The sequence below is a fragment of the Micrasema longulum genome, unplaced genomic scaffold (assembly GCF_059751315.1).
Source record: "Micrasema longulum isolate JH-2025_06_02 unplaced genomic scaffold, ASM5975131v1 h1tg001675l, whole genome shotgun sequence".
NCBI classification, from domain to species: Eukaryota; Metazoa; Arthropoda; class Insecta; order Trichoptera; family Brachycentridae; genus Micrasema; species Micrasema longulum.
This window is the reverse complement of record NW_028278854.1, coordinates 92,952-106,565: the sequence shown is the minus strand read 5'-3', so window position 1 is coordinate 106,565 and position 13,614 is coordinate 92,952. Positions and strand designations below refer to the sequence as shown.

The window sequence follows — 13,614 nt, the reverse complement described above, 5'->3', positions numbered from 1 at the left end:
CATTAAATCAAACAGAATGTTACCTGTTACTCCAGTTCAGAATTTGCACGGCAATCTCACATCACCCACAGCCACCTTAAATTTGTATGGAGATAGGTGACTACTGTTTCAACATATTCCCAAAGTTTGATTGAATTACAGTGGAAATTTAATTACTTTGATGTGGTTTTAAGAGATTTAACTTATTTTATCTGGTTTATGAAAAGATTTTTTAATAAAATGCAGGTACAGGCACACGAAGCATGACAAAAATGCATTTTCGCGAGTGCCTGCATTTATTTCTCACAGGATTATTTACCAAACTATCCATATAGAGGTAGGCTCGGCTACCCCGAAAAATCGGCCATGGCCGAGCACTACATAGAAACGGGGCATAAGTTTTCCTTTGAGCCGATAATCTTAGGGAGGCCAAAGAACCACCAAACTCGACTAGTAAAAGAAGCAATTGAGATTTACAAACATCCCGACAACATAAACAGAGATGATGGGATGCGATTAAAAACATCCTGGTACCCAGTCATAAAGAAATCGCATAAAGACTGCGATGTAACACAGATTTGTGATATGATATAGATCCTAAGTACATAATGGTACACATTAATCTAAACGACTACGACACGGCACAAATCCCAAATACATAATGTCACACATAAACGACTACGACACGGTTCAAATTCTAAGTACCTAACATAACACATATTTATACATAAATAACATCAACCCTGATGATGGACGCTGTAACGCGATCCGAAACGTCGGTAAATAGTACGAATGACACACGGCATAATAACCCAGAAAAACTTATTGTGTATCCATATAGAATTTACAATTCAATCATCAGTTATATTATTACTGTTGGAATGATGTGGAGTAATGTTTCTAATATCTGACCCCGAAGAGGATGAAAATTGTGAAACCTTTATTTATGTGAGGTTCTTCCGAACTACCTTGATACTAAGAATCACCTTAAATTTTTTTTTATTATATTTTATATTTTGATATGTATCTGTTTCTTTTTCAGATGAAGACTCCGGCCATTCAGAATGACTTCAGTTACTACAGACGGGTGGTGTCTCGGGGGGCGCCCACCCCAGCACCCGGAGAGGGTCCCCCCCTGGGGGCGGAGCTGGCCAACCGCGTGACACTGTTCTACGCGCACGCCACGCCCATGCTGAAGGTGCTCTCTGAGGCCACGTCGCAGTTCGTGGCTGACAACCAGCAAGACCTGGAAAACACGACGGAGACCCTCGGAACCATGGCCAAGGTCTGCCTGAGGATGCTGGAGAACCCGTAAGTTCAACAACTGAAAACAATAATAAATAATTAATTGTCTCGTTATTTGTTATGTTGTGTGCATTTGCATACGATGTTCAACCAAGAAATTTACCTAACTAAAATAATTTAGTTGAACATCTAACATAAATTTATTATGTAACATAAATACAATTAATGCAACTATTGTTTACCAAGAAATTTTACAAATTTATTTAATGAATTTCAACCAATTTTTTAAAAATTACAGTTTCTTTTACTTGCTAACAATTCACTCACTAATTTGTGAATTTGTTTCCAGTAAACTAGTAGCTCAGTTCAGCCGTGAGGAGACGTCCCTCCTGGTCCTGCGCGTGATGGTGGGGCTGGTGATCCTGTACGACTGGGTGCACCCCTCAGGGGCCTTCTGCCGTTCGTCTTGTGTGGACGTCAAGGGCTGCGTGCGCTTCCTGCAGCAGCAGCCGCCCGCCAAGGCCGAGCCGCTGCTCAACGCGCTGCGCTACACCACCCGCCACCTGAACCACCACTCCACGCCCAAGAACATCCGCACGCTGCTGTCCGCGTGAGGACAGCACTCGAGCCTCGCATGCTGCTGCATGGACTGACCGCGGTCGCAGCGGCGTATGGGGTTACCATTAGAATTAAATCAAACAGAATGTTATCCGTTACTCCAGTTCGGAATTCGCACGGCAATCTCACATCACCCACGGCCAAATTGATAAAGGTGTTATTAATGCTTTATTCATAATTGTATAAAACCACTTCCCGACTTTTCAATGTCCACTGGTTTCGAGACATGCCCGTTTATTTATCAGGACACTAATTACACTACCATGCAAAACTCACTAGACACCTTTGGCATAGTAGTAGTTGCACAAAAATATTCAACACATTTTTCTTTGATTTTATTCTTGTAACTGACAGGAATCGAACGTACCAGAGAGACATGACTCTACTCTGCGACTAGTAGCTAACTCTAACATGCGCTGATTATATATTTTTTTAATGTCAAGTAAATTCATTCTCCTCTCTTTCTGGTGTCTCCTTTTTTCAACTAAAGTAAAACCTCGTTTTTACGTTTTTGCGTTTACGTTTTTCCCGGTTTTGTACGCCGATATGTTTTTCATAACCCCGGTTTTACGTTGGAAATTTTCGAAACTCATTCGAGCTGTCAAAAGACGTCGAGCCGCGCGCCAACGCGTTTGCCCAAAATGGTTAGTAAAATCATGGTGAATAAAAAAATGTGTAAATTGTTGTCACAAACTAAATTCAAAGTAGGTTCAGTGTAATTGACCATTTTGTTTGAGTGTCTCTGTTTAATTTCTCCCACAAGTTCAAACATTTTTCAAGGTTATCAGTGCACATTGGTGTTAGCTACTAACAGCATGTATCTTATCAGCACATTAGTTTTATATTTTTGTGCAACTCATACTATGGTGAAGGTTTAACATATTAGCGTAATTATTGTCCTGATGAAACCGTTAGACATAGAAGTGTTTATATACAATTATTTAAGAACATTTAATCGATAGAGGTACTTCTAGAATCATTATAATTCCCTCAGGGCACTGCATTCGTACATCAAATGCGACATATTTTGATCATATTGTTGTGATTGTAGAAAAACGACGGGTGTGCAAAAATGCAACATTTACTTTTTTTGTATTTGATCTTGAAAGGCTTCATATTCCAGGGCCCATATTACAATGGGAAGTTAACATTTATCTTCAATTTTATAAGTAAAAGTGATTTTTCTGTATAAAAATTGAATATGTTTAAAAAAAAATCTAAACCTGTTCAATTACAGGTTACCGACAAAGATGCTTGAAATTTTCAAACAAATATACTAATTTTCGTACATTTGTATCAATTTTACTTTATACTGTCTCGATATGTACCGATGAAGATAGCGTTTGTAAGCGCGGCCTAGGTTTGAAAAAAAATATATATATAACTAACCCAAGTATCAAAGGATATACTTTTGTACTTAACGAGTTATGACGTAAAGTGTCAAAAAAAATTCAACCGCTCTCACGTAAAGTTGGAGAAAATCACATGCGTCGTTGATCTACGATCATGACGATATTAGTTAGATGATCGTTCTTACGCTTTATGCGGCAGTCCAGGGACCATGAAATATTGCTCTGAAATAACACCTCTTAAAATAAATATTTCGTATCGACCTCTCCGGGAATTGAATCCTGACCTTATTATGGATGGAAGGCAAATGCGCTACACATTACTCTATGATAGTGAGTAACCAACCCTTTCATGGTTAAATTTTTTTTTTTTTCATTATTTTTTTTATGATCGTTACTTATTCTTTTACTGTTACTGACATTTAAATTGCTTTTTTTTATAGTGGATAGAAAAAAATGTTTTGAAAAAATTATGAATAATAGACCAACTCGAAATACAAATAAAAATATTATTACATAAATATTAGAAAAATATTAAAACAAAACATTATACATTGTGAAAAATCACATCCATTGCATATGTTTATGTATTATTTTTTATTTAGTTACATTAAATAATGACTTAAGAACTTAAATCAATTGTAAACATCCTTTATTATGTTGGAAACGGAAGAATTTTAAAGGTAAACCACAATTTTACATTGAGACAAGTGCCAGTTGCTAAATGAGCCATAAATCCCAGCTAATTATCCGGCCGCTGGAACAGGTGACTATTTCAAAACTAATCCTAAACATACCCTTTGAGAGTGTTAAGTTATTTAACCGATCAACATTTTACAGTAATTTTTAAACTGGGAAGCTGTATTTCCACCAACCATGAAAGGTTGGTTAAAAAAATTGTGAAGGAATCTACATTGGCATATTGACAAAAGTTTGTTTTGACAGAATCGGTCACTATTTGAATTTAAAATGGCATACTAAAATAATATAGTTTGTGCAATTTTAATGTAATTTTCCACCACATTCTGCAGTTGTTAACGCATTTGACTACCATCCACATTTTGATTCCTAACGAGATTCTCGTCATAAAATGGCAGGTAACGACCGTGGAATCCCGGGCAGAATTCCGACAGTAACGTGAAATTTGGAAGAAACGACTTGGATTATTATTTTATGGATGAGATTTGTGTAAGAAATATGAAAAGATTGTTTTTTGTTACCATATTCAGTGAAGTGTTATAGATAATGTGCAAGAATAATGTGAAACGGTTTAAGATGTGAAGATTTTTTTAATGAATATGTTTCATAGGTATACAGTATTCACTTATTTAAAATGTATACACTGGCTCAACATTGGTTGAATAATGTCCTTAAATATATTATACAATAAGGCTTGAATAATTGTTTTGTGGTGTGTTGAATATTACCACTGTAACACAGTGGTGCGTTGGCAAAGCACCAACGCACTCGAGAGTAATTATCCTCCGACGGATTGTCTTTCCAACCATAAAAGAAAGTAAAATATTTGGAAAAGAAAAAAATCCCAAACAATCAAAGCATTGTCCTCTTAATTGTAATTGTATTTTCCATAATCTAAAAGTTTAAAAAGATTGGAAAAGAAAAGAAAAAAGTATAAAGAAATAATAATAAGCTCACCAGCATAGCTCTCCAAGAGATTCGAGACCCTCAGATATAAAGAAAAGAAAGAAAAATTAATAAATAAAAAGTAAACACCTCTGGATTAAGTTGATCCATTCAGTAATAAAACTCAAACTTTTAACATCAGATTGTCTCAGTACTTTTTCAATATACGAGGGTTGAATGATATGCTCCACCAACCTATTTCAAAGTGGATGAGAAAAAGTTTTAGTACTGGAGCATTGTCCTGATGCACCTTAAAGCACTTCACAGTGGTCAGCGGCCTGTAACTAAACCATTGCAGGTTTTAATAGCATATTAGGCTACATAATGCATACACAAATCGAAGCAGGTCAGCATATCAATCAACCCTCATAGTGCAGTGCAAATTGTTTTTTTTTTCTTTTAGTACAAATCTATGTAATCGTCATAATTTAACAAGACCTTTAATTTTTGTAATTACCTCTCTTAAAGTGCTTGTTTAAGGCAGGAATTACTATTTTAATCAACGAATATCAGTGTGTAAATATTCAATACAGCACTTACCATGTCTACTGCTATCTGCTCTGGTAGATTTGCATTCCATTTCTTTATTTTAATTTTGAAATTTGTGGGGTACAGGGCTAAAATGGACTCTTTCCATTATTTTATTTTCTATACTTACACTAATGCCATTTTTTTAATCCTGAATTATAAAAAATATGGCTCCTTGTCTTACAAATAGTAGAAAATAAATATTGGGTCACGGCTGGCAATAAAATAGTCAAAATGCAAAGATTCTTACAATGAGATCGTTTTTGTATGTTTGAGGGAAGATTTTTTTTTCAATTGAAAGTTTAGTTTGTTTTTACTGTGATTGTACGTAAAAAATATATTTCACAGTAATCGAAAACATATTTTATTAAATTTGTTTACCCAGTGTCCCATAAATAAGGTTTCTATTCTTCTTTTTGCTCTCCTGCAAAATTAATTACTTGTTAATGATTCCGTTTTTGCCGTGCACTCTACATTTATTTCCCCAAGCTTTAGTAGCAAGAAGTTGTACATTTTAGATGCAATGAATATATAAGTATGTGTCTCTTTTGTACCAGTATCATAACCTAGCGTAAATAATTAATATTTTCTAACATTAACAAAGTTACTTTCAGAGATATTAATAAGTTATATGAAGTAACAAACACCACAATACTTCACCATTACAATAATGTGAGGCAGTTTTTTTTATATGCTCTTAATGTATACACAAACATGACACAATAAACCATTATTTCTTTAGTTGATACCTACAATAATTATTATTAATATTCTTTAGTTAATAAATACATTTTAGAAATATAAAATTATACTTTACAAACAACAGTCACACTGTATTGAGGCTTTAAGAATATTCACTTTTAAGTTAATGGTAATATTTTTATTTATGCATTTAATAAAAAGGCTTTTTTATAGTAAAAAATATTATTTACGGATATGTCATAGTTTAATTTTGTATGTTAATGTATGCAGATAGCTCATAGTAAACTTACTCTCTTTTCTGAATACAATTTAAATCTCTTCACAATATTTTCATACTCTTTTATAATATTGTGCGTAAAATATTATTTAAACAAATTATATGTATATAAGTTGTAGATAGTTTTCATTCAATTAAAAATCTTTTATATTGTTTAAAACATTTTTGCAAAGGAATTGAAATTTTATTAAATAAGCATCCTTAATCAATAATTTAGTCGGATTTATTACATATTAAGAACAAAAATAATTCATCATCATCATCATTCCATGTCCGCTCCCTAGTTGGGGCATATGGTGTCCACAAAATAATACTTCATGTTTTATATTTTATTGCTTTAAATAGCATATTAGTGAAGTTTTCATTACAAAATTAGATTTTTACAACCGTTGCAATTTTTTTAATCTAACAAGTATTTAAATATAATAATTCAAGAGACTGGAACAAATTTTCACATGAATTTTTTTTTAATGATTGGCGTATCCCCATTTTGTTATATTTATCTTCTACTGTAAAAGCTCATGAGTAGTTTAAAAAATATGATTTCAATTTTTAAAAAACTTAAATAATAATCTTCATCCCAAAAAACAATATTGGAATTTGAATCGGATTGAATTAATTTGTTCATCACTCCTAATAAAATAATATTACTGTAAATATCGAATGGCTATTCATAAATAATTCATTTGTTAAATCAATATGTCTCCCTTTTCATAACTTAGCAAAATATTACGACTGAATTAGTAGTTTTTTTGTTGCTTGAGGATAAGTTAAAGTTTTCAATATTTAACCCTTTCAGACCAGAATTAATTTATGTGGATATATAAAATTTTTCTATTATGTGTGCACCAAAGGAATTATTTGAAATTTTTTGGTATTTTCAATGTTTTTTATCTTTTTTACTTTAGAAATTATTTAACATTATTTTTTTTAGAGACAATGGGTCTCAAACTGACAAAATTAATTTTAAATTTCTTATTACCTTACAATATATGTTTCTTCAATCAAATTAATTTAATTTTACTATTATGTTTAAATTTTGCCTTACATAATCATCAGGTATCTGGATAAGTTCATCATCATTCCATGTCTAGTTGAAGCATATATGTTGGATTTTAGAAATATAAAAATAAATATTTTATAATATTCAACTTTCAGTTTTAATTTAATTGTTGATTTGGGGTGAGCTTTTAACTTGAAAAGTGCAATATCTCACAACTAGTAAAATGTAGCTACCAACTTGTGCCAGAAACTCAATGATATCATTTATTGGGAAGACAGGAATTCGCTGCAAAACAAACAAACCAGCCAGAAGCCGCCTGTCAAAGTTGAAAATGAAGTTTTCTGTGTAATACTGACTTATACAAAAAAAATAGAGACTTACTTAGGGGTTCCAGTAATAAAAAAATTAACTCGCCGCTTTGGAATTTCGGTAGATACGAGAGTAAAAAATTTTAAAATTTGCTAATTTTTTAATGAACGAACTGAAAGGGTCAACAGCAAAATAACTATTATTTAGTCTGCTGCTTAACATTTGCATTTTATTATATTTTATCTTTTGATATTATTGTTATTACTAGTCTTATGATCAAAGGACTCGTCTTACTCTCCAAAGTTCATTTAAAATGCATAGTTTTTCGACATTGTATTGGATTGCTCAAAAATTTAAGAACTAAATGTGTATTTTAAGTAGTAATTCCCCAGCTGTCACATCTTTTCAATATATACATGTTCACCTGCCTGCAACTTAGTGCCTCTTTGCCAAATATATTTTTTACAAGTCTCTTCTCGTGAATGCCGGTTTTAAAACACTACAAAATTTATTTACAGTAATAAATAAATTGTTTTCTTGTTTTGATTCCTTCAAGAAAATATGCATAAATTATGTATATTTCATGCATTTGAAAAGTTATATTTGGTAGCTGGTCCATAACTACAAAAGGAATGAATGATAAGAGATTTATAAAAAAAGTTTATCAATATATAAACCCGACTTTTCTGTTATAGAATTGCAATATTTTCAGTTACCTTTGTTGATTACATAGTACCAGAGCCGAACCGGACCTACTACAGGTCCAGTTGGCATAAAGAACGAAACACTAGCTTACAAGGGAGGGGAGAATTCACAAACATGTATACTGGAGTGGGCTGATGATGTATGAAGTTTTTTTTTTTAGATATCAAAGTGAAAGGGGTCTAAAAAGTTGTCTTTTGGATCGCATTGAACGTAAAAATTATTTAAAAAAATATTCCATACTACTTTTGGCCCTCAACAGAAGTTTTAAACACGTTTTAAAACTACCGAAATGCAAAAAATTTACACTCCGCGGAACTGATTCCGTTGAGCGCCTGACTAAAATTGACGAAAACAATGGCACATTAAAACAACGCTACCGATTTATTACAAAACAAAGTGAAACTCACGCCCTTGGATGCTTATATAATAAGATTTAATGCAGATTATACAATTTAATCAGACTGATTTTCTTACTTAAATACGAAATGACAGCCGGTTTAGGGCAAAAAATTGACTCTTTCGAAAACTTCAAGCTCTGGTTGAGGGCCCAAAGTAGTATCAAATATTTTTTAATATATTTTTTGCATCCCGAGTAATCCAGAAGGCAACTTTTTAGACCACTTTTATTTCAAAATTTTGGAAAAAAAAATATCGGCCCACCCTAATGTATACCCCATCTCTTTAACAGAATATAGCTCCCCGTCCTCAGCAAGTGGCGGGGTGCTGGATTCCGTTAGATCTAGCGCTTCCTAGTATCAATCATGTTGCCAACAAAATTTCAAACAAAAAAAATATTGTATTGATAATTCATGTTCACTATAAAGAAAAACAATGTTTTATATCTTCCCATTATACCATCCTAGGACTTGTTAAATTTTATTTTATTTTTGACTACCAAACGATTATTTTTTCCACATATTTTTTAACATTCCGCAATTCAAATTAATATTTTTACGTGATAATTATTTTGATTTTCAATACCATTGTGTAAAATTTGATCTAAACACCAAAGTTATTTTGACTGATTAATTTGTTACCTATCATTTAATTATATATTTAGTTTTGTTTCCATTTTTAACAATTAGGTAAGTTTATTTATGATTTTCAATTAAACTAGATATTAAATATTATTTGGTATTAAATAAATTTAAAAAATATTTAGTTTGATTTGATAAAGCTGAAAAAAAATCTACCAAAATTAACTAGTTAAATTATGCAAGTAAATTTGATGTGTTTTTGCTAACAAAACTCAGACATATAACAAATTATTTTAATTTTAATTCAAGCTTTAAATACATACAGAAAAATGTTACAAGTTAATATAAAAATCTTTTTTTTTTCAATAAATAATTAAATTTTTCTAAACTTTCACACAGTGTGTTCAATTTTTTAGAAGTTAAATTTACCAATGTTAATAAATAATGTTTTATGTCTACACCATGTCCATTTATTAAAATGAAACAACTGCTCAAAGCTAACTCTAATATATTAAATAGCTCAAATTTAATAAACTTCATAGCAAAATATAATTTACAACTTAGGAAATTATATTAGTCCATCACTTAGATTGTCTTTTTGTAGAAGACGTTTTGTTACAATATAATCAATTTATTAGTATTACCTATACAAAATATTTAACACAATGTTTAAAAACAAAAAAATTACTAAGCAATTGTGTTACAGTTTTCTTCTGTTCTCATAAAAGTGGTTTTAAAAAGGTGATTTTTCACAAAATAGTATTTAATCTTTTATATTACCTAGTATTTTACTACATATAGATTACCCCAATTAAGCAGTCATTACTCAACCTTTAGTTTAAGTATTAGTATATAACTCTGCAGAGTTTTGACTATTTAACCGACACTCTAAACATAGCATTTCTTATAGATATTTATTTGAGATTCACATCTCCGTAGACCGTAATAATCCCACCAGTCACTCGTGTATAGAAAACATTTACATCAAATAATATTATAGAAGCTTTCAATGTACACAAACTATATTAAACAATAATATTTTTAAGAATCATTTTAAAAGTTTCAACCATAGAAAGCTAAGTATTTTTATTTCAAATTAGAAATTAAGATTCAAAATATCTGCTTTACATTTTTTATAGGTAATTGAATTTCAATAATCAAAAATTTACAATCTAATACCAAATAGTTTGTCTATTTTCAATGCTCTTACGAATAAGAAGATAATGGTTGAGACTTTTGACTTACCTTTATACAAACATCTACTTTATACTGTGTCGTAACATTGTAATGTCTAATTACTTGAACTAGCGAATATTTTGAATAATCGTGCATTTTTATCACAAGTATTTTTACACTTTATCAAAAAACATTTTTATACAACTAAATGGTATTCTGTTTTTCTTTGTAGCAATCAAATGCTCATATTCTTTGTATATGTGTTTGTTAGAATGTTTATATAAAATCCATGTTTACATGACATCAATGTAATGTTAATTTTTTAATACACCAAGTTATTCCAAGAAACTGTTTTATTTACTTTATTTTACCATTATCAAATTTATCAAACTTTTTTTTTAAATAATGGATTTTTAAGTAAATAGTGTTTGATGTCAAAATTGTCATAAAAATCTTCTATTTTTCTTATGTTTTCATCCATTTTACAGAGCTAAAGACAACAAAACGATGTAGATAATGTCACTGAAAGAATAATTCGGTTAAATAAATATTAATTTAAAAGTTCTCATTTTTCAGAAATTTGATTTATTGCTTACACAGGTAACAAGTGAAAATAACAAACTTGAAAACATTAAGCGATTAACTTAGTAATAAATAAGCGTATTGTTATAGTCAAATGGCTATAGGTTAGTGGCCGGTCTCGGTCGTAGGATCAATTTCCCCGTGTCATCGCAGGACATATTGTAGTCGGCCAAAACAGTTCGGGTCCGAGCGGTGATAATACTCGGCGCAATCACTCGCTTGTGGATCCCGCACAGAAAGAGTAGAACTAATAGAAAAAGCGTAACAGTTTTAGTGCAATTATTCCAACAAATTAACTATTACTATTAAGTGTTAACATAAATTGAGTCAATTTTTTTCAAATTTCAAAATGAGCGCCAAAAATAAAACAAAATGGTAAATATCATTTGATAGAAAATTTTCTGCTCTACAAGATATTTTGTTTGCTTTTACGTTAAATCTACTATTTTATTTGATTACAAGCCTTCAAAACGGAATGTCAAAAGGACAAAAGTGAACATTTTCGACAACTCCTTTCTATTTGTGTTAAATCGAGGGAATAAAGGAGAATACAATAGTATTGACTAATTTGTTGTAAAATAAAATAATTTGAGTTTGGTTGGTTTGATTGATAAGATTACTTTAAACAGAAATATTCAAAATATAAGTTGATGATATTTAGATCACAAACGTACCGAGAAGAATCGATGTGATGGTGAAACAGGGGTGGTTCCACAGGGACTGAGAGAGGGAAATCATCGGAGTCAGGGGATCAGTTAACCAATACCATGCACCGATAGCTGTGCAAACTGATATAACACCGAGTAGGACTGGAAACAGATCAAATAATGCAATACATTATGTGCATATTTTTAAGTTTTAGTAATCATAGCAGTAAATGGTTATGATAATCTAATAATTCAATTATTTCCATAATTTAATAATTATTAAGGCAATATTGGTAATGAAAATAATAAGTATATTTCTGTTATGGGAATAATTATAAAGATAATCGGTTATGGAAATAATAAGTTAAGATAATAGGTTATAAAAGTTGACACAATATGAAACATAATCATCATCATTCATAAGGGCGCTGCATTATTTATTTATTTTAAATTTATATGTACATTACAGCACACCTACCAATTACAATATACATTTTTATTATTGAATTTTAAGCGAGCAGCTTAAAACTGATGTGCTTAAATCTATTTTGATAAAAGTTAGTTGTTGGCGCACTTTAACTTTTCTGAAACAAATCTTGTCCATTTTTGAACTTGTTAAGACTACACATTGAGACCAGCTCGTGTGGCAGCTTATTCGACCCTATTGCTCGGAAAATGCTTCCGTGGGTTAAGATTGAATCTGGTTTTCTCCAGCCTGAGGCTGTGGCCCCAAAATCAAGCATCTCGCCGTACCTGCAGCGTTGTGAGACCGAGAGTTTCCAGTCTCTCTACATATGGAAGCCGTTTTCGGCTCAGCGAAAATTTTGTAGCTCATCTTTGGGCTCTTTCCAACAAGTGAGTATCCTTAACAAAATAGGGATTCCATATCTGAAACCCGTATTCGAGAGTTGGGCTGATTGGTCTGTGTATTTGTCGGGAATCGAGCCCGAGACGTCATGCATGGTAAGCAAATATGCTAACCACGAGACGGGCATGAAATAAGAAGTAGGTAATAAATTAATAGCAATGTGTTATTACGAAGATGTAATATCTCTACTAATTAACTCTGTTAGCATGCATTATAATATTATAGTATATATAGTATTCAAGTAAAAATACAAACTATTAAATTTGTGATATAATTGCACGAAATTTCAAAGTTAATAAAAGTGATAGGATAATTTTATTTGATTAACTTATTTTACCAGTAAACCAAGAACCCCCCGAAGTTCTATAATCTAAAAAACACTTACTTCTCCATCTCATAGTGGCTGGATGCAAACATGATATAACTTCAGTCAGCCGCCTTTCGAAAGCTTTTAAATCTGAAGATAAGAAAACTTAATTATGTATTATTAAAAGTGATTTGATATTTGATTACGTTAATGAATTACGGACGTACCATCACAAGCAGTTTGTTCCAGTGACATCTTAGAAACGTTATAGTGTTATTTTGAATTTAAAGTATTTAAAGGAATTATTTTTTATATCTGAACTCCGAATTCATTTATAGTTAAAATATAACAACCTAACTTAACTCCACATTATAAGCAAAATACTGAATTTTGAAATGTCAAAAATGGGCAATGTCAAAAACAAGCGGCGTCGATAAATCAAAAACAGAAATCTTCAATGCCGGCACTGCCGGCTTTCAAAATAAACGGCTCCAAATTATTTTCAAATACATAAAATAAAATAAATTTACAATCAAATGAATAGTATCACTTCTTTTACTTACTATTATTGAAGAAAATACTCGATGTATTGAAATAAAACATGTCATTGTAGGAGTATACTTTTTTGCAAGATAATTATTTTATAGTTTTAGTCGGTCAAAACATGTTTTATAACTTTTATGAATATCGTCTTTGGA

The 13,614-nt window shown here is 31.2% G+C and overlaps 2 protein-coding genes across 4 annotated transcripts in view; one reads left to right on the top strand and one right to left on the bottom strand.

Moving 5' to 3' along the window:
* LOC148274348 (CYFIP-related Rac1 interactor B) overlaps window positions 1-10,860 on the top strand; it is a 35,165-nt gene extending 24,305 nt beyond the window's left edge. The window contains exons 3-4 of the mRNA XM_088237241.1: window positions 1,022-1,290; window positions 1,574-10,860. Of these exons, the coding sequence (XP_088093367.1) occupies window positions 1,022-1,290; window positions 1,574-1,838 (534 nt within the window). The 3' untranslated portion in view covers window positions 1,839-10,860. The remainder of the gene's footprint in view (window positions 1-1,021; window positions 1,291-1,573) is intronic.
* A 220-nt stretch (window positions 10,861-11,080) lies between these two features.
* On the bottom strand, window positions 11,081-13,567 carry LOC148274347 (nuclear envelope phosphatase-regulatory subunit 1-like). 3 transcript variants are annotated; one of them, XM_088237266.1, is made up of 4 exons: window positions 13,480-13,567; window positions 12,995-13,066; window positions 11,769-11,903; window positions 11,081-11,341 (listed from the first exon to the last, which is right to left on the bottom strand). In XM_088237266.1, exons 1-4 carry the CDS (start codon window positions 13,517-13,519, stop codon window positions 11,193-11,195), a joined length of 396 nt encoding a protein of 131 aa, XP_088093392.1. In that variant the 5' UTR covers window positions 13,520-13,567; the 3' UTR covers window positions 11,081-11,192. The 3 variants fall into 3 exon arrangements, with proteins under 3 accessions (XP_088093392.1, XP_088093393.1, XP_088093390.1); XM_088237267.1 differs by having other exon boundaries at window positions 13,144-13,507; XM_088237264.1 differs by lacking the exon at window positions 13,480-13,567 and adding an exon at window positions 13,144-13,371 and having other exon boundaries at window positions 12,995-13,081.
* Window positions 13,568-13,614: the final 47 nt, after the last annotated feature.